The sequence below is a fragment of the Archocentrus centrarchus genome, chromosome 8 (genome assembly GCF_007364275.1).
Source record: "Archocentrus centrarchus isolate MPI-CPG fArcCen1 chromosome 8, fArcCen1, whole genome shotgun sequence".
Classification (NCBI taxonomy): Eukaryota; Metazoa; Chordata; class Actinopteri; order Cichliformes; family Cichlidae; genus Archocentrus; species Archocentrus centrarchus.
The window spans coordinates 10,858,467-10,884,978 of NC_044353.1; the positions used below are offsets into that span (position 1 = coordinate 10,858,467).

A 26,512-nucleotide genomic window follows, 5' to 3' on the forward strand; every position below is an offset into this window, starting at 1 on the left:
AATCTTTAGATCTGCAGGTTACCATCAGCTCTGTCACAATAATCAACAATGACAATGACAAAGTGGCTCTAATCAAGACATGACTCGGCCTTTCATGCCAGTCTTCCTTTCTTTAAACAACTCTAATGAGTGGGGAATCAGTCACGTCTTTCAATTAAAAACAGACCACACATGTAGGGAGATCAAACTTTGTGGAATGAGAGTCTTGCTTCATGCTGGAGCTGCGGGACTGCAGCAGTACTGTCAGGCATTCTTGCCCTGATGTGCGAGGTTTAAAACCTATTTTCAGTTAACATGTTTATCCTGTGCGAGCTGAAACAGCAGCAGCTGGAAATGTGAATGTTAAACCTAACATTTGTAGTTTTCCAGCACAAACTGGTTTTTCTTCTGTTCAGCTGAATCTCAAGTTTTTCAGAGAGTAGAGATTTATGGTCCAGCCTCAGTCACGTAATACAACGTGCAGAGTTTGAGTGTGTCTATGATAGCTGGCTCACCCTGACGGCCATATGGTTTCATTATGCAGGACGCAGATCTGGTGCATTTTACGGCCGCAGTCGATACATTCCACAAGTCTGAGCGGAGAAAGAGAGCGCGAGAAGACAAAAGACAGACATAGTATCAAAAGTTAGTAAGGAAAAAATATCATGTGTGAAGAAATAAACCTGTTTGATTCCTCAAGAACCTCAACACAACAATGGCTCTCAAATTAGTTAAGAAGGGCACGTACAGCTCAGGGTCAAGTGTGTCGTTCTTCTTCCGCTGGAACTGGTCTTTGTTGATGGACCTGTGGGAAATATCAGAAAGAACCAACTGGAATCAACTCAACCCTCTGCAGACTGCAGGCTGTGTTTCCTCCATTCAGAAACAAATGTGCCAGCTACCTCAATATTTCACCTCTACATGTTGTTATGCTGATTATATGTCATGGAAGACAAAGCAATAAAAGGAAGCTCTTAAAAGCCTCAGAGCTGCTGAGATGCCAGTAACCACAAAGTAATCCCATGCAGCTCAACACTGTTTGATTCTACAGGACTCACTATTAATTATCGGGACTATTTTCTCGCTCATTTAACAACTGGGTCAATAAAAATCGGGGCTAGAACTTTGTGACTGATTATTCCATTATTCATTTTGTCACTAAACTCTCGAGCCCGTTTCCCAAACTGCAAGATGACACTTGACAACTGTTTCGCCCAGACTAAGTTTACTCGGTTTACCATCGTGTGTGACAAAGAAGATGGAGTTATTAAAGCGTTTGTGTGTCTAAGGTTCTTGTTTTGTCTAACAGACAGGACAATTTATATACAGTGAAATAAAATGCAGACAAGCAGCAAATCCACACTGAAGAAAAATACAGAGACTTAAAATTTTATATTGACTGTTGGGAAAAAAAAAAAAATCTATATTTATGTCTTTAACTTTACATCCATGCAAACAAATCTTTTGCAGTAAAGCATTTCTTTCAGCTGATCCCTCATTCGCGAGGGATCGTCACAGCAGATGGATCCACATTTGATTTGGCACAGATTTTACACCGGATGTCCTTCCTGACACAACCCTCCTAGGGATTTGCGACTCCTCCCGAACTTGAACCAGGATCTTTTGTGTGTTAGGCAAATACGTTAACCACCATACTGTGGTGTCAAAAACGATGCGTTTGCAGTAACATTACTTAAAAAGCTCGAGGAATATTAAAAAAAATTATTAATAATAATCTTCTCAATAGAAAAGCTTTTGCACCTGGCACATTTTAAAGGTAACAACCTAATATTTAGTCTTACAAAATGAAGGTGAAGTATTAACAGTTTTATTTCCAAAGGTGCTCCCCTGTAGAAATCATTCAGGAGGACAGGAGTCAATCATTTGGCACACACAAATTTGAGCGTCTTTTTTTACTGAATCAAAGTAAGCATTAGGCATTTTTGTTTTTCACCAAATTTACACTTGTACTTGATAGCATAAAGAAAAGGAGTGTTTAACAGCTGGTTTTGAATAGTTTCAAGCATTACACAAGGACCTTTAAGATATAACAATGTGATGGTACTCACGTCTGCGGCTGGGAGGGGTCATCCCCCAGGGAGACACTCTCGCCTTGGATTTCGTTGAAACACTTCTCACAGAAGTGATACCTGTCAGCAAGAAGCCCATATTTTGGTGAACTACACCGTTCGTCATCAGCACAGCCAATCACAGAGAGGGCACGAAGAAGCAGCCGCCAATCAGGGCAGGACAGGCCAGGGGGTGGACACACAGGAGGAGGCAGAGGGCAAGGTAGGTCGTCGCCGGCAGCCAATCGTGATGCAGGGTTTTTGTGTGGGCGGGTGTTTTGATTTTGCGCGTAAATTTCGGAGTGGATGATTGGTCACACCAAAGCAGGCCAATGCAGACATCACAAGCGTTTTTAAAAAAAAAAAAAGAAAAAAAACGTGAAAATAAAGTAATCGTACAAGTCAGACGGAGACGATGGAGGGAAGAGAGGGAGAGGGGGCGGGGAGCATGGAAGGAAGAAGATGTGAACAACAACCAACAGAGGACAGAGAGCCAAGGCAAAGCAAAGATTAGCATCAGACGTTCAGTGGTAAACAACAACAACATTACAGCAACATGAGAGACCACTAGGAGCTGTGGAGGAGGAAGGGAGTGAGGAGTCTCCATACATGAAAAGGTGGATGAGGAAAAAAAAACAAAAAAAACTATTAAATGGTAAAGCAACAGAGACCCATCATCCTTTCTGGTCATTTATAAAGTGGGAACCTTTCTTCTGGTGATGAGAATGGACACCACCACCACCACCTCCTCCCACTCTGCTCATGCAGGTACATTTCAGAAAGTGTGAAATTAACTCAGTGGGGGAACAATGGTGCAACAAATAAAGAGTAACTGTGCAGAAAGACGGGAGCCCACTTTATGAATGACACAAAAATGGAAATTAAAATGGTGAACTATGGAGATGGTGCCAGGGTAACCATTTGAAGCCAAATTAAAACTAATCTGTGATTGAACTGACTGATTGATGCTATGCTGTAGGAAATATCAGTGTGAAGAATACAACAGGACACATACGAGGTGATCTCACTGGCTGCATTTTCACACTACATAAACAATAATGCTTTCTGAACACTATTAGCTACATGTGTACTAACGTTCTGCCTTACCTGTTCTGGTAGCTAAAATAAGCAGCGTCACGTTGGATGGTGCATAACTGTTTTCCATAGCAGCATAGTGTTTGGGGGGAAAACTCAAACTGCAACAAGAAGACAAAGAAAATAAACCTCATGTGAATAAATGTTTAAAAACACACCTGTATGTGGTCCCACCCACACTAAATCTACTGTATATTTAACGGCCAAGTTTACATAAAGTCACAGACTGTATAAAAAAGATGGACACAATTTCTAAGTCTTCTCTCTAATGGCCAGCAGGGGGAACCTTGTCTGATTTCAAAATTAGATCTGGTTGTATAGAAGTCTTTGGCAAAACAACACTACTGCTCACCTGATTTATGACTTCAGTAGACATGTTTAATGAGTTTATGGGCTTGATCATTAGTTTGAATTCTTCTTCATTAATACACATTCACTTTGAAAATTACGTTCCCATTTTGAGTCAGACGATAAAGCAATGTATGCTTAACACCTGGTTTATGCTCACAGCTGCCCTCATGAATGGTAGCTCACCCAAGAAGTGACGTAAGTGCTAAATGATAAGATGTTAAAATGGACTAGTACTTATTCATACAGTGCTTGTATCTATGCCTAAGCACTTTCTAACACACACACACACACACACACACACACACACACACACACACACACTGTAATGAGTGAGGCAACTCAGGGTTCAGTATCTTGCCCAAGGATACCTTGACATGCGGACTTCCAATTGGTAGATGACCTGCTCTAGTCACAGCCGCACCATGCTTTGGTGTTGTTTCGGGTTGTAGTGCACCTCTTGACTTTTGTAACCCGTGAGGTCAAAGACACGAGAATACGATCGTGTCCGTCTTTACCACCCTGTCAGTGATGTATCAGTACAGCAGCTCAGATTCTCAGATTATGCAGAGGGAGATGCTGCAACAGCTTGAAAAGATGAGACTTTCTCAAGAAAACTTTTTTCTCAAAAAAAAAGAAAACCCTCTGATTTCATTTCACTGTTTCAACTAGTACACCAGCGCTGATGCAAAGATTTTGTCTGAGTGGCCAGTGTATTCGGGACAATACTGCAACAAGTCTGGTGCACGTCAAGCTCCAGTGTAAATGGTGATGTCACAGTTGGGGTGTGACTCAACCGATGTGATAACAATAAAGGTTCTAGGGTGGGCCTACCATGTGACTGACTTGCTGCTACCATCTGATTGTGCAGTTTCCCCTCAATTTCACTATCAGCCCCCCCGTCATGTCTGGTTTTAGAAAACCTATGTAGCAACTGCAAAAACACTCAGGTCTAAGCTTTATAACCAACTTCACTAACCAATTGGTGATGTCACAGCAGTTGTATCCATCTTTTATATACAGTTAGTGACATATGGTGACAGGTGGCTAGTTTTTCCATAGGTGGCTAACATCAAGCAGCATCTAGTCTGGTTCTACCCGGCAGCTTAGATTTGCAAAAATATTTTTCTACGCCTGCACTGATCGCATGAAATATAAAAACACATGGTTCTGCCTCACCTTCCTCCCACAGCAGTACCCCAGGCCCTGCATGACGGGGTCGATCTCCGACTCAAACACCTCAGCCAGCTTGGAGCAGTACTTGTAGACGCGGGACGTCTTGCGGTTGTACAGCCAGGCGTTGTTGAACATCAACCAGATGTCCTCTATGTACTGCCACGGCTCTTGATACTGCCCCGTGTCCAGCTTTCGCTTGATGGTCGACAGGTCCATGGGGTTCTTCACGATGTCAAAATAGTCCTGGTTGGAAGGTACGCCGTCCAGGTAAGAATGGCAGGTCAGGGTTAAGTTTAGGTAGTTGAGAAAGGTTTAGAGTAGGGAGAGAAGACAGAGCAGCGAGATGGTGGGAGTGTTTGGTCACCCAAGGGAAGAATTTGAGAGAGATGGGGAAGAAGAGTATGATCAAGGCCATCGTCATCATCGTCGTCAGGTGAAGGCGTCGCAGTCAACCAGGCAGGACCAGAGTAAGGAGAGAAGAGGGTGCAGGGGGACAATGTTGTTGAGCGCTGTAGAGAAGAAGGTTCGTGTGCAAACAGAGAGACATGACAACTTCTGCCCTCCAGCTCTCTGCTTTGCACCCTACTTTTAAAGTCAAGTCCCTGTCTGCTGTGAGCTCATATACCCATTTAAACATTAGCTAAAGATGACATGTAAACATAATGCAAATGACACCCAGCAATGTGATTATGAAATTATTATTTATCAATTTGTCTTGAGAAGTACATCTGCTCATTTTGCCACACAGCTGGGGAAATGAGTCTCTGAGTTGTGATCAGGGTGCAAAACCAAGAAGAACAGAGCAGCGGCAAAAGCAACAGGCAGACAGCGATAAACTGTTTCTAGCAGCCTAGCGGTCGGCATCAGCTGCGCCAGCAGCACGAGCGGCAAATATGTTGGCCGAGTTAAAGTCAACAGGGCTGAGGTGAAGCAAATGTGTGAGAGGACGGATGACTCTCGGAGTTGTTTTTCTTTTCCTGTCTTAGGCCCTCTGCTTCTCCTCAAACTGAAGCTCAGTTTGAAAAAGAAGCAGAGAGGAGTGTGAGAGGAAAGGAACAACAAGGAAGGAGGTGTAAGTTTCAAAGTGAAACAGACCCTTGTCTCTGAGTGAAACCACTCACACGAGGAAAAAAAAAATAAAAGTATATTATATATATATATATATATATATATATATATATATATATATATATATATATATATATATATAAAAAAAAATTTTCCCCCTCTCCGTCTCTCTCAAAACAAACAAGCAATAACCAATTTCTACTGCATGGCTGAATTTATATTACAACAATATGGTTTTTATTAATCCCACCTGTTGTGAGTTACATTTCCAACAAGTGGGTGAATAATTATTCACTAATGGAAAGTTGCATCCTTTGAGTGCAGGTGCTCCAGAAGGATAAGTGAGCCAATAGCCTGGGGCTTGCTAATCATTGCCTTTTTTTTTTCTTTTTTTTTTTTAAAAAGGTGTTTATTAAATTTAATATTTGCAGTGGGAGGACTGAAGCAGTCACTCTGTTTCAATGTAAAATCATCCTGAAGCTTAAGGAGTAGTCTTGTCTCTAATTTGGACCCACTGAGGTTAAAAAGGTATCGTCCCACCTCTACACACAGTGCCCACCTGAACACTGTTACACAATTACTGGTGAGGAACTGAACTAGAAAGCTAGCAATGGGACACTACCATGATGATGATGATGGTAATATATATAAAAAAAATAGCAATTAAAACTGTAAAACATGGAGTCAAATGTCAACAAATAAGAAAAAAAATGAAAGCAACTGGCCCGTGAACTGCAAATTAGTGATATCTTTAGTCCTCTGTCTTTATTTTTTTGTGAGCTGTGAAAGAAAAACGGCCACTGATGAGACACTTTGATAGATGTTTGTATTGCGTAATACTCTTTCAACCATTTTTGCTTATAGTAGAAGGTTGTTAATAATCAGGTAAAGTTATATCAGCTGTTTACACATTTTTATGTTGTTTCAATTTGCATTCATGAGCGCCACTGCTTTCATTAACAAATGGGAAGAGGCTCCAGAAAGCAGAGCACAAATACAAACATGTAAACTCATGACATGCAATGGGGGGAAAAACTTAAACAAAGAAAAAAGTTAAAGTGGAGGCAGGTGTACAAAGTAAAGTTGGAAAACATGACAAGTATGAGAAAGAAAAAAATACTTAAGATGGAAGAAAAGAAAACAGAAAAATAAGCTATAGTTTCAGAGGAGTTGAAGCAAAATGGCAGCCAGTGCAGTCCCTTACCAGGTTAGTTTTGTTACTAGTTCGAATACGTACGGGTATTCCCAGTAACTGGGGGTCCACCGGCTGACGGAAAGGAAGGGACTCAGGGTCCTGCCGGTACAGCGATTCCAGGGTGGGCATCAGAGCCTGGCGCAGCTCCTCGGGTTTAAAGACTGGAAAAGGAGGAGTGAGAAAAATGGGAGTAATGAGAAATGAAATGAGTCATGGAGTGGATTAGGGAGTGGTCAGTAAAAACCCTGACTGCAAAGAGGATCTCCAGCTCCATGTTTTTATTCTTGGGTTTGACTAGAGCAGCTCTTCGTCATTCATGGTTCACAGTAATCCATATTTTCTTATACTGGGCCTTTGTGGAGTCCCTCAGTTCATACTCTGGCTGAAACAAGCCAAGCAGTCTTAAGCCTGGGCTGAGCTCATAATTTCAAACATTAACCATGGTTAATATGACCATCCACAAAATAGTCAGGGCAATCTGGGTAACTTGGTAGGTTGCCCAGTGATCACTAATCTGTCCCAGGCACTCCTGGAGACCCTATGGTTTTCTGTTTAGTTAAAAAGGTCCTTTTTCTCTGCTCTGCAGGCCATTATGTTCAATATAAAGTTACTGAAGTGAGAAAGTAAACCTCACTGCCTTATCAAACTTGTAAGATTTGTTCGATTGTAAGCTGGACATCATGTTCATTATATTCATTCAAAAATTGCCTTATTACCATTTGCTTCTGTCATCATTGACTGCAAACCATTCTGTGGCACGATGAACAAGACGTTTAAAAAGGTATGGCACTCACAGGTCAGCACAGTCAGCAATGAAGATAAAGATTACAGAAGATGATTTTTTTCCCCTCTTTCAGTAGCTCATCTGATTTCTACTTCTTTCTATATAATAGTGCTTCACATGAGTACACTTTTTGGTTACACAGCAGTTGTTTTGTGTAGCTGTTAAATCATTAAAGTGGACACTTACTTTTCTTCTTGCTCTGAGTGTTGGCTGGGGAGCTGTTGGTGACTGCTGACCCTGACCCTTCCTCTTCCTCTTTCTTAATCTCTGGCTTCTTGTCTTCACTTGTGACTAGTGACGATGACACAGAGGATGAAGAGGTGTCCATGGGCTCACCTTTGCACCCGTCTCCCGATGGCTTCTCTTTCTTTACCTGAGAGTAAGGTTCATGTGTCAGTTGACCGATTTCCTTATCAGTATGAGGACGAAACCTGAAGATAAGGCCTAAAACTCAGAAAATTTTGAAGAACCTTACCTCTGGTTTCTCCTCCATCTTCACATCAGCCTGGCCCTTGCCCATCTTCCCCTTGCCCTCTCCTTTTGTGTCAGCTCCTTCGTCTTCCTCCTCCTGTTTCTTCACCTCCATTTTGACATCTTCCTGGCTGGGAGCAGAGCTGTCGGTTGGGGCAAGCTGAGAGGTGGGTTCAGTGCTGCTGGTGACTGATGCTGGAGAGCAAACCTGACCATCTGCTGTCAGAGAAGGCTTCGCAGATAGCTGAGACACAGAGGATAGAGATGGAGTGAAGTTTAGAAAAGTCAAGTTAGAAATCACACAACATGTTACGCTGGGTTTGCACAGTCATCTGCTAAACTAAACATGATGATTTTTTTTCCCTCGTGTTTTTTTTCCCTCATATTTCTGTGAATGCAAAAAAAAAAAAAAAGAATTGGACAGGGAACCAAGGGCACCACACAATTCAACACCAAAGACTCATACAACTTTAGTTAGGCTAAAGGCTTAGTCTTATGGGAAAACAAGCAAAACAAAACAAAAAAAAGGTTGTGGAGTAAGAGCAAGCAAAATAAAAAGAGCCTCACCGGGGTCCGTGGTTGCTGTAATGGCACGTGAGCATTCTGGTTCAGCACTGAAGAAATCTGATTTGTTTGAGGGCCCGAGGAGGCCACGTCCCCAAGTGTCTGCTGTGGAAGCTGATTAGCTTTCTCAGAGTTCACCACCTGCCCTGATGGCTGTATCTGCTGCGAGGCTTGTTGTTGCTGCTGCTGGGGGTGCTGTGGAGCGGGGAGCTGGGGTGTGCTGGGCGTCTGCGGCTGCGGGGTCTGACAACCAGGTAACGTTGGGGGCGTCTGATGAGGTTGAGGTGTTAAGCTGCGTGCTGGTGATGGTGAGTTTCTGATTGGTGGACAGTGAGGGAAAGAGTTGGGCTGGGTGGAGGATGGAGGCAGGCTGGGTAACGGCCCAGTGCCACCGGCATTCACAGACCCCATGGAACCTCCGGAAGCCCCAGAGCTTGGAAGAGAAGGGGCGGACTGGGGTGCAGGGCTGCTGGCTGGGAGGGATGGTGGTGTGGACATCTGGTTCTGATACATAGGGTAGGACACGAGATTATGTTTAATCCTCCTCTTTGAAACTTACAATTGTTCCAAATGGCACTCAAACCTGTTACAAAGTACTATCACTCCCCAACTTAATCCTTACCGCTGATACAGCATTCTGCGTTCCTGGCTGATTCATGCCAACAGGACCAGAACCAAGTCCTGGACTGGACCCGGGAAACTGGCCTGGAGGGAGGTACTGGTTCTGTAACTGTGTGGTGTTAGGCTGACCCACCCTAGTTGTTCCCATACCCATCTGAAAACAAAAGAAATCATATCATGTAACTTGTTCTACAGCAATTAGAGCTTTTTTCACAGCACGTGAGTCAACAAATTAATGTTTATCTTTTAGATGCACAAGTATTAACTGTGGCAAATTATCTGTGACTTCTAACCATGATGTTCATATAAACCCAAAGTAATGGCAGATAATGCAGCCGTGGTACCAACCTGGTTCATTTGAGGATTAAGAGGAAGAGGAGGTGTCGACCTCTGACCCATTGACTGCATCCCCATCTGACCAAACTGGTTCATTCCTAAAAATGAATCAGGACAAAAATGAGACATGTCAAAACACTTTTCACTGGGCATTGCTGCAGCTTGCACTGCTTAGATGATGCAGATATATTAAATAAGTATTTCCTGGTTGTGGCTGGCAGTGTATAGGTCTCCCACCATAACAAACACAGAGGAAAAATCTGGTGTGAAGCATTTTAAAATTCTTGCATTCAAGTTAAGTAGAAAGGTTAACTGTTGTCTAAAGATGGCTAAAACTTTTTCTGAAGATGTCTGACCTCTAGTTCACAAAGATTAAGGTGATAACCATATTATTGTAGTTAAATCAGCAGTTTATAAAATGACAATTTTCCTTGGTAAAAAGTTTGAATTTTAAAAAAAGTCTGCAGATTTTTAATATTTAACATCAACTGCTGGCAAAATTTTTTAAAATGAAAACCACAAACAAAATTCGGCTCACCTCTGTTGTATTGGGATGGCAGCAGAGAGAAAGAAATAAATATCTGCTCATAATTTGGGTGAACCATCCCTTTAATATGCCTCCTCCACCAAACATTTCCACAACTGGGAACAGCCACTCCTTACATACATTTTTTTAAAACTCATCTAGATTTCCTCTCTAAAAATACAGTATTTACATACACATATACACATATCAACAATCCTCTGACTTAATGTCACTTATACTTGTTAAAGATGTACCTGCTGGGTTCTGCATCCTGTTGACCATCTGATTGGGCCCGGCTGGTCTGACCATGGACGGATCGGCGTGAGGACCATCTGACAGAACAATAAGGAGTTACAGGAATCAAAGTGAGCTTATTTTCTACTTCAAAATGACACCTTTGCCCCTGACCTACATTTAATTTTTGATTAGATAGTTTTGCTCAGTGCCAGGCAACATTTTAGAGCCGAGTGGCTCTAAAAGTTGAGAAGTCAATTTGATTATTTGTATGCCAGCAGTATGTGTAAACAAGCGTGTGATTGAGGTAATAACATTATGTTTACTCACTGGGGGGTTGCCCAGGGGGCATGGGAGGCTGTCCCATACCAGGAGGCCCCTGTGGGAGGCCTGTGGAGGCAATGCCAGGCTGGCCCGACATCATGCCCTGCTTCTGGAGCCGTGTCCTCCTCTTCTCTTCCAGCTCCTTTTGGATTTTGTAGATCTTCTCTGCCAGCAGGTGGTAATACTCTGCCTAGAAGGGTCACAACAAAAGGATTTTACAGCATGAATTTCAACAGTGCGTAACAGTGATATAAAAAAGGTCTTCATTCTGTATGACAGTCACGCTGGTTTCTTACCCTACTGTTGGCTGACTCGTACATGTCTCCCTCTACTTTTCGTGCATAAGCCACCAGATTATCCATCCGCCGGTCCTTTAGAGCAGCTGGGTCAGGAGTGGGGAAAATGGCCTGCACCCTGCTCTCACACACACACATGCAGGAAAAATGTACAGCTACAATTACCATTACACCCACTGTTGGAAATAACTTGCTTATTAATTTCATCGGCTCTGTTTTGTTGGAACGTTTGCAGGACACGACAGACTCACAGCTTGTGGACAAGGTGGTTGCGGAGGTCTTGTGTGATGTCTTCATGCCAAGACTTCCTCATGCCTGCAGCAGAAGGTGAAGTAGCTGTGGGCAAGGAGCCAAGGTTCCCCACACCATCATTCATCAGACTGAGGGAAACGGGAGACGAGAAGTTAAGATTTGCAGCCTGACTGAAGAAAAAGTAAATAGCTGTGACCAGTGAAAGGTAGTCTGACCTCTGTGCGCTCATGCAGTTGTGCAACATGGCATCTGGCAGTAGACTGGAATGTTGGTTGGGGGGCTGCACCCCAACTCCACCATTCACCCCCATAGAGTTTCCCCCTGGAAATGGAAAAATGATATCTTCTGAATTCTATAACAGCAACCACTGACAGCAGTAACTGTTCAGTGTTGCCATTTGCCTTTATATTTCATCCCAAAGAACTAGAATATGTAAAGTGACTCCTTTAGCTTTTAGGGTGTACTCACACTGTGCCATCTGTATCATACCTAATCACATCTGGCTGCCAAAGTCCAGTTGATTTGACTAGTGTGATCAGTGCATACTGATCCCAGTACACGGTTCAGTTGGACTTGGGCATGGTAAACATCTGGTGTGATCGCAAACCACGCCAAAGCACAAAAATCTAGCGCTTTTACAATGACAGCTGGCACCGTGAAAATAGTTGTTAAATAATTAACAAATCTATAAGGCATGTGAGAAGACCGTTTCTCACATTTCTAAAAACAGCCCTACTTAATCCATAAAATCATGGACCTCGTGCTCTGCAAGCACACTCTTCACATGCATGTCTGTGTGCGAGGAAAAAAAGAGCAAGTGCAGGAAAGAGGAGCTGCGATGCTGAGACAAACTGAAGCGTACTTGGGTATGGATCGTTAAGCACAGTGTGAATACAGGCCAGCAGAGGTGTACGGTACAAGGAAACCAAGCCTGATGTGACTACACTCTTACTTGTCTCTGGGGAAGAAAAACAAACTATGTTTGCATACACTGTTGCATTCAATCTCACTAAGCTGTAACTTCAGTGGAGAGCTGTAAAAGATTAAGGATGAACCAAAGAGCACTCAGCAAAAACTAAAGTTACAGGTAAAGTTACAAGTTTAGGCCCTTTGATGACACCTGAGGCAGCTCCACTAACTGACGAGAAGCTCTGAACAACTTTATACAGCTCATTTAAAGTTTCTGAAATATCTTGGTTTGACATTACATGGCCGCTTAAGGCGTTCCCCAGAGATGAAGATCATGCATGTTCAGAAATGTTCCTGTTGGATTTTCATATACCCAGTGATACACATACTAGTATTACACACTAACCCATGGTGTTTACAGTCCTCATTCCAGGCTGCCCCTGCAGCCCCTGGTTTGGCACGCTGGCCTGTGGTGGCTGCTGTGGCATCTGGTTGCCCTGGTAAGTGAGGCCCAGCGCAGCATAGGCCCTCTCTATGGAGCTGGGGTCGATCTGGTTGGGTGGGTTCAGGTTCGGTGTGCTGGACTGTCCTCCTGGCACACCTGAACCTAAAGAGTTCACTAAACCCACCCCTGTACTGTTGACAAGAGCTGTGGTGATGGGAGGAAGAAACAGAGTTAACAAGAGATGAGTACCATGAATTCTAGCCCACTGTGATGCACTTTAATGTTTAAATTAGAAATAATAATTGATGAAAGCAGTGAATCTGTACAAATCTACAAGGTGCACACACAGCCAAAGAGTGAGAAAGACTCACGTTGCTGGTTCCTCTTGTCTCCAGCATTTTTCAGTGGCAGGCAGACGGGACAGTCGTGTCGTGTGCAATTCTTCCAATGAGAAATGATCTGTCTGGATGAGGCACAGTGTGCCACTGGAGGAGACAGAGGAATGAACAAATGTTTTAGAAAAGGAAATAAAAGATGGAGAGCAAGCGGAGGGAAATGGTGACGGAGTGAAGGAGAGAGATGATTAACATGACAAGGATAAGAGAAAAAAAAAGAAAATAGAGTAAAAAGATAGTAAGTTATTGTGTGAGTCATTCAGTATAACAAAACTATGTCCAGATGGAGACTCAGCGAGACAAGGAGGAATTACAGTAAAACAGCCAGCTGAAGACAGAATAACTCATCCTGATACCGAGGAAAAACTGGGAGGCAAACCAAGAGGGATTTAAAGAAAAAAAAAAAAAAAAAAAGAAGTGCTCCAGATACATGACTGCATCGTGTTTATAATATAAACCACACACCGTATAAACCAGCTATCGGTGTAATTCAACAGACTCACCCTGGCAGGACTTGCCAAGCTGGCAGTGAGTCATGTGGTTCAGCACGTTCTTCATGGTGCGACAGTGAGGCAGGTTGCACTGCCGTACTTCGCCGTTGGCCTGCTCCCTCCGCTGGCACTTGTGCGCGTGGAGCAAGAGGACCAGCTGCTGTTGAATCAGCTTCCGCTTCTCAGGGTCTGCAGTAGGAGGTGTAGCGCCGGGTCCGGCCCCCACAGCATTGAGTCCAACCTGCGTCCCTCCCACTGCTGCTGCTCCGCTGACCGATACGCCGCCTCCAGGCTGCTGCTGCTGAGGTGTCTTAGGATGGAGAGCGCAGAACAGGCACAGGTGAAGTTAAAAAGAATTATCCACAGCAAAGGGATCACTTCCAGTGCCCATTCTGATAACAGCTGAACAGCGAACACTCAGTGAGCCATTTTCCAATACTTCTTGCGGCAAGTGTGGATGCCAAAATCTTACTGCCGTATATTTTAGCAGTTTAATGAACTCAGGAGTACTGAGGTACATGCTTTAACAAACAGTAAACTAATCTGGGAAGAAATGAGAAATGTGTCTACTACTTCAGAATGATGCTTTCAGCTATTTACTAATTAAAAACAGGACAAGATTCTTAAGCATGAAAGAGCCTGCTGAAAGGCACAAATAAATCCTGTTTTTAACTACAGCCAAATGGCAAAACGTAACAATGCAGGTGACAGTGCTCAGCTGAATGCTGATCACCTCTATAGGCTAATGATGATCAGAGTCTGACTGAGCAATACTTTATACCCCAATATATCACACAACAGTTGAGAAAAGGTGACAGAACATCTACCTGCTCATTTAATTGGAAATGGGAATGAACTCAAAAACTGGGGGCTGCTTGTAAATCCAAACACACGGACTAAGTTAACAACCTGCAGTGAGTCACTGCAATCTGACACTACACTCCTGGGGCTTTTGGTTGATCTTCATGATTCATCTCTCTGAGGTAGGTGGGATTATTATAAGGGTGATTTGACCTACTTTACTAAAAATCCCTCCACTACACTGTGTCTCTTTAAGACAACATAACAAGCAGTTAATTAGCAAAGAGTCACTAATTTCTTGCCGTTGGTGTCAGACTTGTGAGAGTCGCTTAATGCCCTCTTTATTTGGATGCAGCCCATCTTTTCCAAAGAGATAATGACGACTTCAAAACAAGTTGGAAGTTGTAAATGAAGCCAACTCCATGACCCCTACAAACTGACTGAAGCCAAGTGTGGAGACTGGTTTCTCTACTAAATCGAGTGTCTTGCAGCTGAGAGTAGGAGTGGGGCCAGATATAAACGCTGTCATTCCAATTGACTTCAGAAGATCCAAGGAGGCTGTTAAAAATCAGTTTTTATCAGCTCTGACTGATGTCACTGATGCCAACACAGCTAATTATTCTGTTAATTGAGGCTGGAAGTGTCGGCAGGAGAGCATTAAGTTTGACCGGTATGTCAGATGTTGTGACACCAGGAAAGAAGTGTGTGTGACTGCGTTAAAGAAGTGGACATTGGGCACCAGCCTGGCTCAGTGGTTAAGTAGGCAACTAGGCGACACAATTGAATGTTGAGCTGGGGAAAAAGAGTGAGGCTGCCAGGCTACTATCCCAGATCTCATGCCGGGTGAATCACTGGGGCACGGGTGAGATTGCGCTGCTGGATCGCAATCCTGCCTGGGTACCAGGTTTAGCCAAGACTCTTCCAGAGGATGATTGGAGAGCTCAGTTGATGGAGCAGAATGGTGAAGTTCTTCCAGGACAATAAACCCATTTCTCGATGGCATTTCAGATGAAGGTGGATATGAAGAGTGCCTGCCTTTTCTTTTATTGGCAACCAAGGTCCAGTAGTCAGCAGACACTGGAGCAGAACAGGAACGTAAATCATGCTATGACTCTACGCCAGTTAGTGAGCAACGTGCAAGTCACGGGACTGTTACATTACATTACTGTTACAAGCCAGGGCCGGCGACAGTTCCAAGATTTAAGGGAAAAGACGATAAAAAAAAATAAAGAGAACCGCATATTGATGCAAGCTGATAACTCAAGAACAATGATGTGAAGTGGAAAAAAATGACGGGGACGTTATAGTGGAAAGGCTGTTAGGGGGAACAGAAAGTGTTCATCTGGACACTACCTATCTTTAAACTGCACATCATAAATGACATCTTGCAATTAAAGGTTCAAAATAACATGAAATGAAATTCCCATCTGTGGCTCTGAAAATGTGCACTAATTTATAAGTCATGTAATCAAATCACCTTTGAAAGCTGTGTGTTCATACCTACACAAAGCAGTTGTGTAAAGAATAGGGTAATAAGTTTAAGCTCTCTCGTCTACTTTACCCCAGCCCCACACATCTGCCAACTGTCGATATTGGAAAAATACATAAACTGTTGGAGGCAACAGTTTTTTCTCCCAAACCAACATAAACTGTTGGTTTGGGAGCTTTCATGGGATATCTTTAACACAGTCAGGATAACGGAAAATATCCTCAGATTTTTTTCTTCCAGTTGGAATCTCATTCGATATTTAGATGTGTGTTTAATCTACAGTAGGAGACAACAGGCTTCTATGTGGGCTGCAGAGTTTAACCAGCTATAAGAAAGATAAACTAACAAATCCTACCATCCCAGGCATGCCTTGACCCGCTGGTGCCTTCTTGTCCATGCTGAACTGTGCAGCCATATTGCTGGGGAGGCCTGCTTTATTCTGAAGCTGTGGGCCCAGCCCTGCTCCAGGCAGCCCCTGGCCAGCAGTCTGGCCGTACGGACCACCATAGGGGCCCGCATTGGCCATCATATTCATCTGAAAAATTGTGGAAAAAAGGGTGGGGGGGTGGTTCAAAAAGAAGAAAAAGGAGGAGAGCGAGATAATGTGAGGAAAAAAGTGTAATAAGAAACTGTTTCAAAGTTTACTTTGCGCAACATGTGCTTTAACCAGCCAATCAAAACATTTTAAATAACATGATAACTGTTCATTTACTGTACTTGTTATCCATAATAAATTTGTAGCTTGGATATGATCTAACTGCCACGTTTTCAACTCAGAAAACAATTTTAGTATCAGTGATTGTATTCAGCATCCACCCAAACTAGACGGCCATCTCGGCAGCAAATCACAGCTTAAACTACAATAAGAGTGATCCTTTAGTAGAAGCACTGCGAGGTGGGTGGTAACCTGCTGCTGTGTGTACGCATCTAAATAAACTGCTGATCCCCATTAACGAACTCGAAAAGAAAATAAAGCAATTTACTGGGTTTAAATGTGAACAAAAACAGTTTGATTTCCTTTGAGGACATACGACAGAATCAAAGTAATAAAAGAAACCAAACTGCAGATGTGTTACTGATGTTTCAACAACAGGAGATCATGACAAACAGTCACAGAGATGTAAACAAACAAAGAGATAAAAGCTCATTTAAATCATTTTAACAGTCTTTTCTGATAACGTCTTTACACCTCTAGAAGAAAATCCCAATCGTCATGCGGCTAGCAAGTGGGTTAACCATCGATACCACAGAACAAACTGTGATGCAGCTGTGCATCCAACATGTAACCACACTTCAGTCTGCACCTGTGCTGTAGAACAGCAGTTTTACATGAGCAACAACTACACATCATCAGCCTACAGCTTTAACCGCTCTAATTGGACAGATCCCACCAATCTTTAGCAGTCATTTCAAACTTTAACATTTTACATAAATGTAAGCAGACTAACAGGCACACCTCCAATACTTATAACTTATTGTAAAGCTGTTACTTTACAAAAAACAGGACTAAAAACATTTTCATATACATATAAGACCCCTTTACTGCTGAGGATTTTCTCATATTTAAAGTATTTCGCAGTGTGCAAAAGCCACACTATGTTTAAACTACCACTTTGACCAGCTTAGTCTCTTAAAAATTGTAATTTACAACAAATGATAGCTGCTTTGAATGTGCCTACCTTGTTCAGTGCTCCAGGCTGCTGCGGTCTCATTCCTGCCTGACCGCCAGCCCCCATTTGCTGACCGCCTTGCTGCTGATGTTGGAGACCGTCTGCCAAAAGATTACTATTGTTTCCCATTCCAGCATTGCCAGGATAGCCCATTCTAGGTGAGCCATTCACCACCTGCCCCCCTATCAGCCCCTGCTGAGGCTGCTGTCCAGCATTGCCTTTCTGGGCTCCCACCATTGCCCGATTGAGTGTTCCAACCATTCCAACCTGCTGCATTAATCCAGGTTGCTGTGTTTGGCTCTGGGCAGGCATGCCTTGATGTCCACCAGGGGCAACACTGACACCCCCCAGCATCCCCATGGATGCCCCGGATGGTGTATTATTGGAAGTGGGGCCACCCTGCTGTGGTGCTGCTCCTGCACGCAAAAGCTCAGACAGCTGCTGGTGTTTCGCAGCTGCATCCTGAGCTCCTCCCACACCAATTCCTCCTCCGACCCCTCCAAGGCTGCTGTGGAGTTGGTTGGCATCCCCTCCATTGGTCAGTCCCAAGTCTGAAGAACTTATGAGCTCATCTGGTAGGTCATGCTCCAGTTCAAAGAGTGAACCGAAATCTAGGCACACAGGAAGAAAAACAGAACTTTTACCAGCCAGAAAACTAGAGACTTCATTCAGTTAATAGGCATTTTTTTTTTTTTTTTTTTTTAAATGATCAACTATTATAGAGCCAATAGCTAGGCAACAACACCAGCAGTAGCTGCCTCTCACAGCCTGTACCTCTCCCCAAGGCCTCAGTTTGTGGTTTGGTTGGGTGCCATACATGGAGTGGGGACAGGGTGAGAAGCCACAGAGGTAAACACTGCAGCACCTTGGTAGGTGTGTACATTTGAGCTGCAGTTCTACAGTTTAAGAGCACAAACTGCAGGGAAGTGTAAGAAGTCAAATCTATTGCCATGGGAGGCACATTAAAATGATAATTTTTTTTTATTAGACCTTTAATTAAATATAAAATCCAATATAATAGTGACAACCTACATTTTTATGATGTTTGTGACATGCTGGCACAAATCTGTGCTGCTATACAGAAATGAAATGTTCATACGTGTATGACGTATGAGACAAGCTGCATCCCTTTCTGACCTTTGAATCCGCTCCTGCTCTCTCTACCTTAGGTCATGTGAGTAATTAAAGAGGACCCAAGGGTGAAATTCACATACTTTTACTCTGATACAGCGGAATATAGTTCTCAGGTATTGGTACAAGTACTTTAAAACTGAGCTTATCATTCAGGCTCTCTGCAGTCACAACTTCGTGCAGCAGGAGAAAGTGATGCCAAGATTTCACAGCCTCTCGTTCAGTATGTTCACCTGAAATTCTTCGCAATAGTAGTTTTAAATTCACGATCGAGGTGAAGCGCATTGAGCAGGTCTGCCTCTTTGAATCATTTCTGAACAGTGAGCTGCCCTAAGTGCGGCGCAGCGTCGCCCTGTAGCCAAACAATGGGGACGGAGAACCAGAATGGACTCCCTTAGTACGTCTGAAAAGCCAAAAGGCTCTGAACAAAGGGAACTAAAGAAGACATTTCAAAGACTGTGGCTGGTTTACTCTTTAAGTTAAACTCGGCAGCAGTAATCAAATTTTTAAAAAGCTGTAACTTTTGCGGGACGAGGACGCTCTGCCCCAACTTATTAAAGTCAAACAATAGCTAGCTTGTATACGATAATAGTTCAAGTAAAAAAAGCGAGTAAGCTCACGGCTAACAAGACTAATCATAGCGCAGAGGGCATTTTTCTCCGTAGAGCCGCTGGTTATCGACGGATACACAGAAAAACTGTGCTCACGGAGGTTTTTGTCTTTGCTAGCCAGATGCGGAGCTCAGCTGAGCCGGTGTCTGGTGGAGTTTTCTGCCTAGCTACTGGCTAGCTGCTCGATTAACCTCATTTCTCTCAAAGCTACCACGGAAACTGTAACTTTCTCTGTTTTTTTCCCGGGATATCCAAGAAACCTGGTGCTTAATGTGTAGGCACTTTAATTCTTCCAATTAACAAATTCAAAAGTAGCTATACAACTTGAAGCAAACCGGGGTGACTCGCCTCTTCCATTGTTTGGAGGTGGATCCCAGAGTTGCTGCTAGTTAGCCTCTTGAGGCTAACGCATCAAAACATAACTGCTGGAAAGTTGCTCTTGCCACCGCATCTACAGCATGTTTCCTCACTAGGGGCCCAAAACTCTTAGATTAGCAGCTTTTTAAACCGAGATACCAACACGTTGCTGTTTAAAAGCAGCAACTGTGGAAGATTTCAGTCAGAGCAACTAGTGCCAACTCTGCAGGGACTTGCACAACGGACCGGCAATTTTATACACCCACAGTGAAGCTGGTTTATATTTTATTCAGCGGAGTAATACATGCAAAATATTTACCGTTTCCATCACTGGCAGACACCGAGAGAGCAGGAGAGGACAACTTGGGCCTCTTGGCTGAAGGCGGGCCGGACTCCAGGACATTATCGGCCATATTTTTTGACGAATTAAAATAAATGCTGTAGATCCACTGAGGGCAAATGTAATCCCCCTTTATCTGCGTCTCTGAGTCCTTTTAAGAAACCTTTCTGATCGTTCCCCCACCGCTCGGGGGGGACGGCAGGGGAGAGAGGACAGCAGTGTTGGAGCTCCTTCAGTCCTCCCCGCTCGGTTTATTCCTCTCTGCAGATATCAGTCCCCCTCCCCAGTCGGAGATTTTGTTTCTTCACAGATTTGAGGAGGAGGAGGTGGGAAGGTGGAGTCGGCAAAAAAGGCAAGCGTGCGGCCCTCTGACAACCTCATGTAGCCTCTTCTGCGACAGAAAAACCGTCCCAAGATCCGTCCTCCGTACTGCACTGAGTCCTGCCCGCCATAGTCGGCGGAGAAATCCTCCGTTTCAAATCCGAATTGCTCCAAGGCAGAGGAGTAAGGGGGGGCAGAGCAATTTGTCAGGGCACAAAAACGGCAACTGTGATCCAGCAAACAGAAGCCAGGAGTTTGTTTTTTTCCCCCCTGTGTTAACTCCAGGAGGCGGCTTTCTCATGCAACAGTTAGAGCCTCTCACTGCCGTCAGTGCCACTGATTTTCCCTCAAAAGCTTTTACTCTCCGGTGCAACAGAGGAAAAAAAAAAAACAGCTTACTGGCTTTAAAGTGACTGGAAAAATCAGTCAGTTGCACAAAAAGGGCAACACACCGGACTTGCAGTATCTCTGATAAAAATAAAATCTATTGCGGGTGTATTCCCATGCAAGACTTCCGTTGTGCATGTACATGCCGACTTATTTGTGCACTTAAGTGTTTGACCATGCAAGGCACTGGGTCAGAAAGAACACACTGGTATTGCACGTAATGGTTGTTGCAACCCCCTTGCGCGAGATGTGTTGCAGTCGAGCACGGCTGCAAATATCAGATCTTCCAACAAAAAAAAGGAAAAAAGAAAAAAAAAATCACAGTTCTTGTGCAATCTTTCCGCATGCACACTTTATCTCTTCGACCGTACAGTTCTCGAGGATGATCGCAGCGAAAACTGCCAATCAGCGAGCAGTCAGATTGATCCAATCAGTTTTTTTTCCCTTGCAGAGGACGGTCTGTTGGGTTACTTATCTTATAGTCCTGGAGAGGTTCCTCCCCTGGTTTTAAAAACACTTGAAATCACAGATGATGGAAAAGCGTGATCGCTAAAGTCTCAAAAATATCACCTCTCCCCGTTTTTTTTTTTTTGTTTTTTTTTTTTTATGGACGTCTTGGCCACGCAAGGAGGCAAAAACAGAAAGCTGTAAAGCAAAAAGCAGGAGCTACGCCGACAGGCGAAAAATGGATCAAAATCTGACGGCGACTCGCTGAGAAATTACGGCTATTTCGGAAGCGGAAAGCTTCAGATCGGCACAATAATGCTGACACCCTCCCACCCCCTTGAAATATTTTGGGCTGACAAAATCCTCTCATTGACTCTTTGTGATGGTGAATGCCCCCCTTCGCGTTGATCCTGGCAATTTTCCCCCCTTCTCTTTAAACCCGTCTTCCTTTCCACCTCTCTCTTCTGCCCGGCAGCAATTTATTTATATAATTGTCTATGCGGGCTCTCTCCTTCCTCCGCGACGGACACATAATGATTTTTCATGTTGATATTTTCCCTTTATTTGAAGATTTTTCTCCCCCCTCGTTACGAGACAGAGCCCTCTTCCGCCTCTCCTCCCCGTCTCCGCTCCGCAAACACCCCCTTCCTTGGATTTTTCGGAGTATTTCCTTCTCATGCATACATATACACACACATATATATGTCACCGAGTCGCTTTTCCCTCCACTGACGTCTTATCTTTTCCCTGCTGCTTTCTCTCTCTGGATAACGCGGACGCGGATTTGGCCACTCTTTCGTCCCCCGGCGGTTCCCGGAGCGGCTGCCGTGGGTCGCCGGAGTCGCTCCTTCTCTCGGTTATCTCCTCCTGTTTCTGACGGTCTGTCCGCACAAACAAAATGGCGGCTTGTTGTTTCTACTCCTCTGATACGGGGGGAGGGTTTGAGGTACAGCAACATTAGGCGTGAACGGGGGGGAGGAGGGAGAGTGCGCGACGAAGGGAAGAAGAGTGGAGGTTGTCTTCGGAAATGTTCGGGAGTGTCCGGAAACCGGTTCCGTGCTCTTTTCGGCAGATTTACGCCGATTTCAATCTGCAGGGGACGGTGGTGCTCCACTTTTATCAAATACAACAGCTTTCACTACAGTGGGAGTGGAGAGCGACTTGTTTAGTAAAATGTAGAAAAGTACAGTTTTGCAATATTTTACTTACGCTTTGTTTCCACATTATAGTACCAACGTAGTATAAAGTAAAAGTTTAACGCATCTACATAGGCTAAATAAGCCAAATAACAGCAACACAAATTACATACAGTGCTGTACAAAAGTTTTGAGCAACCCCGCATTTTTTTTATATTTTGCTCTAAATTATTCAAACGTAACAAAAAAAGTACCTAACTCAAGGGATGAAACAGTGTTGTGTCTGCACATAACAGACAACTTAGCAAAGAACATGATGTACAGTGCATTCTTCAAAAATTTAAAGAAACTGGACAAGTGGAGGACAAAAGAAGTTGCAGGCCTAAATATCTACAGCAGGTGAACAGTATATGAAAGTCATGACCTTAAGAAACAGGAACAAGTCCAGCAAAGACCTGACACAGGATCTGAGAGATGCATCTGGCTCTTCAGTTGGTCCATCTACTGTTCACTGAAGTCTCATCAGAAATGGTCTCAGTGGAAGGGTGGCTGTCACGAAGCCATTCTTCAGGAAGGCAAACAGGACATTTATGGTTCAAATCATGATTTGAACCATAAATGTCATCAGACAGATAATGTTGAGAGAGAGAGAGAGGTCCAAAAGTGAGTGTCTACAGCCATCTGAAAACATGGTGGAGGGTCCATCATGGTTTGGGCTGCATTTCAGTCAGTGGTGTTGGAGATCTTGTCAAAATTGATGGAATTATGAACGCAGAAAAATACCGTCAGATTTTGATCCATCATCCAATATCATCTGAAACAGTGATTGGTAATTGCTTCATTTTCAGCATGACAATGCTCCCAAACACACTGCCAGTGCAGTAAAATCATACCTGGATACAAAAACACACAGTGGAACACTATCAGTCATGGATTGGCCTCCCCAGAGGTTGGACCTCAACACTAATAATAAACCAAACTAATAAAATATTGAAGCAGTGTGGGATCATCCTGACAGAGAACAGAACAAAAGGCAGAAACATCCAAAGAAGAGCTTTGAATGTCCTTCAAGAAGCCTGGAGAACTATTCCTGAAGACTACTTAAAGAAATGACAAGAAAGCTGCCTCAGAGAGTTCAGGCTGTGCTGAAGAATAAAGGCGGTCACACCAAATATTGATTTTCAAGTTCATTAGAATTCTTCAAACTCAGTTTGTGCCTTATATGCTGTACTTCCATGTATGTTTGCACATTTGAATAAATCTCTACACCTATTTCTAATTTTCCTAACAAAATATTAAGAAATGAGTGATGACTCAAGACTTTTGCACAGTACTGTTTAGTTAATTTTTCTAAAAGCCCTTTTTTGTGTTATGGGGATAACACAGATCAGTAAATAAATAAAAAATAAAGGAACCCTTGATCACTTCAGGCGTGTCAATCTGTCCAGTTAGGAAGCAGAAACGATTGTGGATCCATTTCACTTTCTTTGGTGCAAATGAAAGTGAATACAGGTGAACTGGTGAGGAAATGGTTTTGTATGTGGTAGCCACAAACCACTGCCAGTGATGAGCGAAGAGAGCAGGTTCATACTGAGCACATGTGACAAATGTGAAAGAGTCTGGAGACACAGAGGGAAACTTTTGCCTGTATAAACAATACATTCAAACTCCAAGTGATGGAAACAAAGAATCATATATAAAACATAGAAATAAGCTGACACACACTATAGGAGTGAGTAAGTGAAAACATTATACTGAGTTTATTAAAACTACACAGTGCAATCAAAAGCAATGCCAGGAAGTATTTAATGAGGTCACTGAGTACTTGCTAATACTATCAGTCTTCCTGAGGGTACTATATATAAACAATTACAAGGTAATTATTGAAATTATTTTTTCTTAACATCAACTGATAAAAAGGAAGTCCTTGAAATCATTCTGAGAATGAAAAGCATGAATGAAAAGCCCTCGATCTTTGTGGGGAAAAAAAAAAAAATCAGTGATGCTATTGATAAAGGATGTGGCACAGGAATTTGCCTCAACTTATTAAAAGCATTTGATACAACTGACTTTAAAATCCTTCAAGGCAAGCTGTGGCATCATGGTGTCAACATGTACAGCAACATGTATGCTTAAATGCTACAAAATCTCAAAGTAAAAAATAAAATGTGGGGTCCCACAGAGATCAATATTAGGACCACTTCTCTTCTTTTTATGTCAATATAAAACATATAAGATATTTATCTTGAGACATTTTACCATTTTAAGAAAAATATTAGCTCATTTTCAATTTGATGGTAGCAACATGTCTCAAAAAAAGTTGGGATGGTGGCAAGAAAAGGCTTAAAAAATAAATGGTGCTAAAAAGAACCAGCTGGAGGAACATTTTTCAATGAATTAGTTTAATTGGTACCAGATCAGTAACATGACTGGCTATAAAAAGAACATCTTAGAGAGGCAGAGTTTCTCAGAAGTAGAGATAGAAAGAGGTTCACCAATTTGCAAAAAAAACTGTATCTACAAATTGTGGGATAAGTTCAGAACAATGCTCCTCAATGTAAAATTGTGAAGACTTTGAATATCTCATCATCTACATTAATATCATCAAAATGTTCAGAATCTGGAGAAATGTCTGTGTGCAAGGGATAGGGCTGAACATCATCTGCATTAAAACAGACATGATGCTGTCATGAAAGTCACTGCATGGGCACAGGAAAACTTCCAGAAATCATCATCTGCAAACACGGCTCACCGTGCCATCTATGAATGCAGGTTAAAGCTCCATCATGCAAAGAAGTTGATGTAATCATGTGAACGTGATCCAGAAAGGTTGCTGTCCTTTCTGAGCCAAAGCTCATTTAAAATTGACTGATTCAAAGTGGAAAACTGTTCTGTGGTCAGACAAATTGACGGGCATCTGGCTTGTTATCACGCTCAGTTCAAAAGCCTGCATCTGTGATGGGGGGACATTAGCACCTATGGAATATCAATTATTTCTCTTTCCTCCACTATAAAGAACAATGAGTTGGGATTTCTATCAGTCTGGCTTTCATTACGGTCTACTGACGGCAGTGGCTCAGAAATTTTTTCTGCCAGATTTGATCCAAAACTTACACAATAATTGTTAAAACTATCAACCACATCAACAATATTGTCCTTTATATTGTCGTTATCAATAAAATATTGAGGATAATTTTGTTGTCTAGAACTATTTTTAATGATACTGTTTAATATATCCCACATTCCCTAATATTGTGTTTATCGTTCAGTATTTTACTGTAGTACTCTTTTCTACATACTCGTATAATATTACCATATTTTTGTATTTTTTAAATATTTTTTTCTGCCTCTTTTGTTTTATGAATTCCCTGTAATGTATTTTTCCTTTTTCCATGCATTTTGTAAACAGTTTGTGATCCACGGATGATCTGTATATTCTCACTTTCTGCTGTATCGTATTATTGGAAGATTTTTATGATACAGTACCACGATGTGTCATATGTATTTTCAGTATCATTTTTTCTTTGTATGCTTTTTGGTTTTCTCCAAACATGTTGCTGTGTATTATGGCCAGACATCACCATTTTGGTCTTGTCTGTCCAAAGGACATTGTTCCAGAAGTCTTGTAGTTTGTTTAGATGCAGCTTTACAAATCTAAGACATGCAGCCATATTCTTTTTAAAGAGGTGTTTTCCTGGTAGTGCTTCCAAACAGGCCATACTTATTCATTCTTTTTCTAATTGTACTGCCATGAAATTTAACATGCTAACTGAGCCCTGTAGAGACTGAGATGCAGTTTTGCAGTTTCTCTGAGCGTTGCACAGTCTGACCTTGGGGTGAATTTGCTGGGACATCCACTCCTGGCAAGATTGTTGCATTGTGTTAACACACACTTGAATGCTCCAGCACAGCAAACTACCAAAACCTCTGCTTTTATCAAGGCACTCACACTTGCTCAGCTAATGAGGTGGATTTGATTAGCAGCACCTGGCTGCTACTTAACCTCTTAGTTCCTATGGAAGCAGTAAGGGTGGACTTAAGTTTTCACAGGACTCGATGCAGTCCTGTGATGATAAGGTCTGCGAATGACCCTGAAGTATTGTCATTTTGTTTCTTCACTCAAGTAACATATGCATTCAGGTTGACCACCAAAAACCCTTGGAATATTTCTTGCTTTGTCAGGGAAAGGGAAAAAACTGCAGTATACAAATACATGGCAGCTTGTTGTTAATGAAATGCATTGA

The 26,512-nt window shown here is 42.8% G+C and overlaps 1 protein-coding gene across 1 annotated transcript in view; it reads right to left on the reverse strand.

Annotated features, from left to right (window-relative positions):
• The window catches only part of ep300b (EP300 lysine acetyltransferase b), a 33,933-nt gene extending 11,895 nt beyond the window's left edge, over positions 1-22,038 (reverse strand). The window contains 22 exon segments of the mRNA XM_030735026.1: positions 495-572; positions 728-784; positions 2,049-2,129; positions 3,156-3,244; positions 4,671-4,910; positions 6,973-7,091; positions 7,901-8,087; positions 8,190-8,429; positions 8,753-9,253; positions 9,372-9,524; positions 9,719-9,804; positions 10,487-10,564; positions 10,797-10,980; positions 11,087-11,204; positions 11,338-11,466; positions 11,554-11,659; positions 12,654-12,896; positions 13,064-13,177; positions 13,591-13,888; positions 16,224-16,403; positions 17,548-18,149; positions 19,957-22,038. Of these exon segments, the coding sequence (XP_030590886.1) occupies positions 495-572; positions 728-784; positions 2,049-2,129; positions 3,156-3,244; positions 4,671-4,910; positions 6,973-7,091; positions 7,901-8,087; positions 8,190-8,429; positions 8,753-9,253; positions 9,372-9,524; positions 9,719-9,804; positions 10,487-10,564; positions 10,797-10,980; positions 11,087-11,204; positions 11,338-11,466; positions 11,554-11,659; positions 12,654-12,896; positions 13,064-13,177; positions 13,591-13,888; positions 16,224-16,403; positions 17,548-18,149; positions 19,957-20,050 (3,977 nt within the window). The 5' untranslated portion in view covers positions 20,051-22,038.
• Between the last annotated feature and the right edge of the window lie 4,474 nt (positions 22,039-26,512).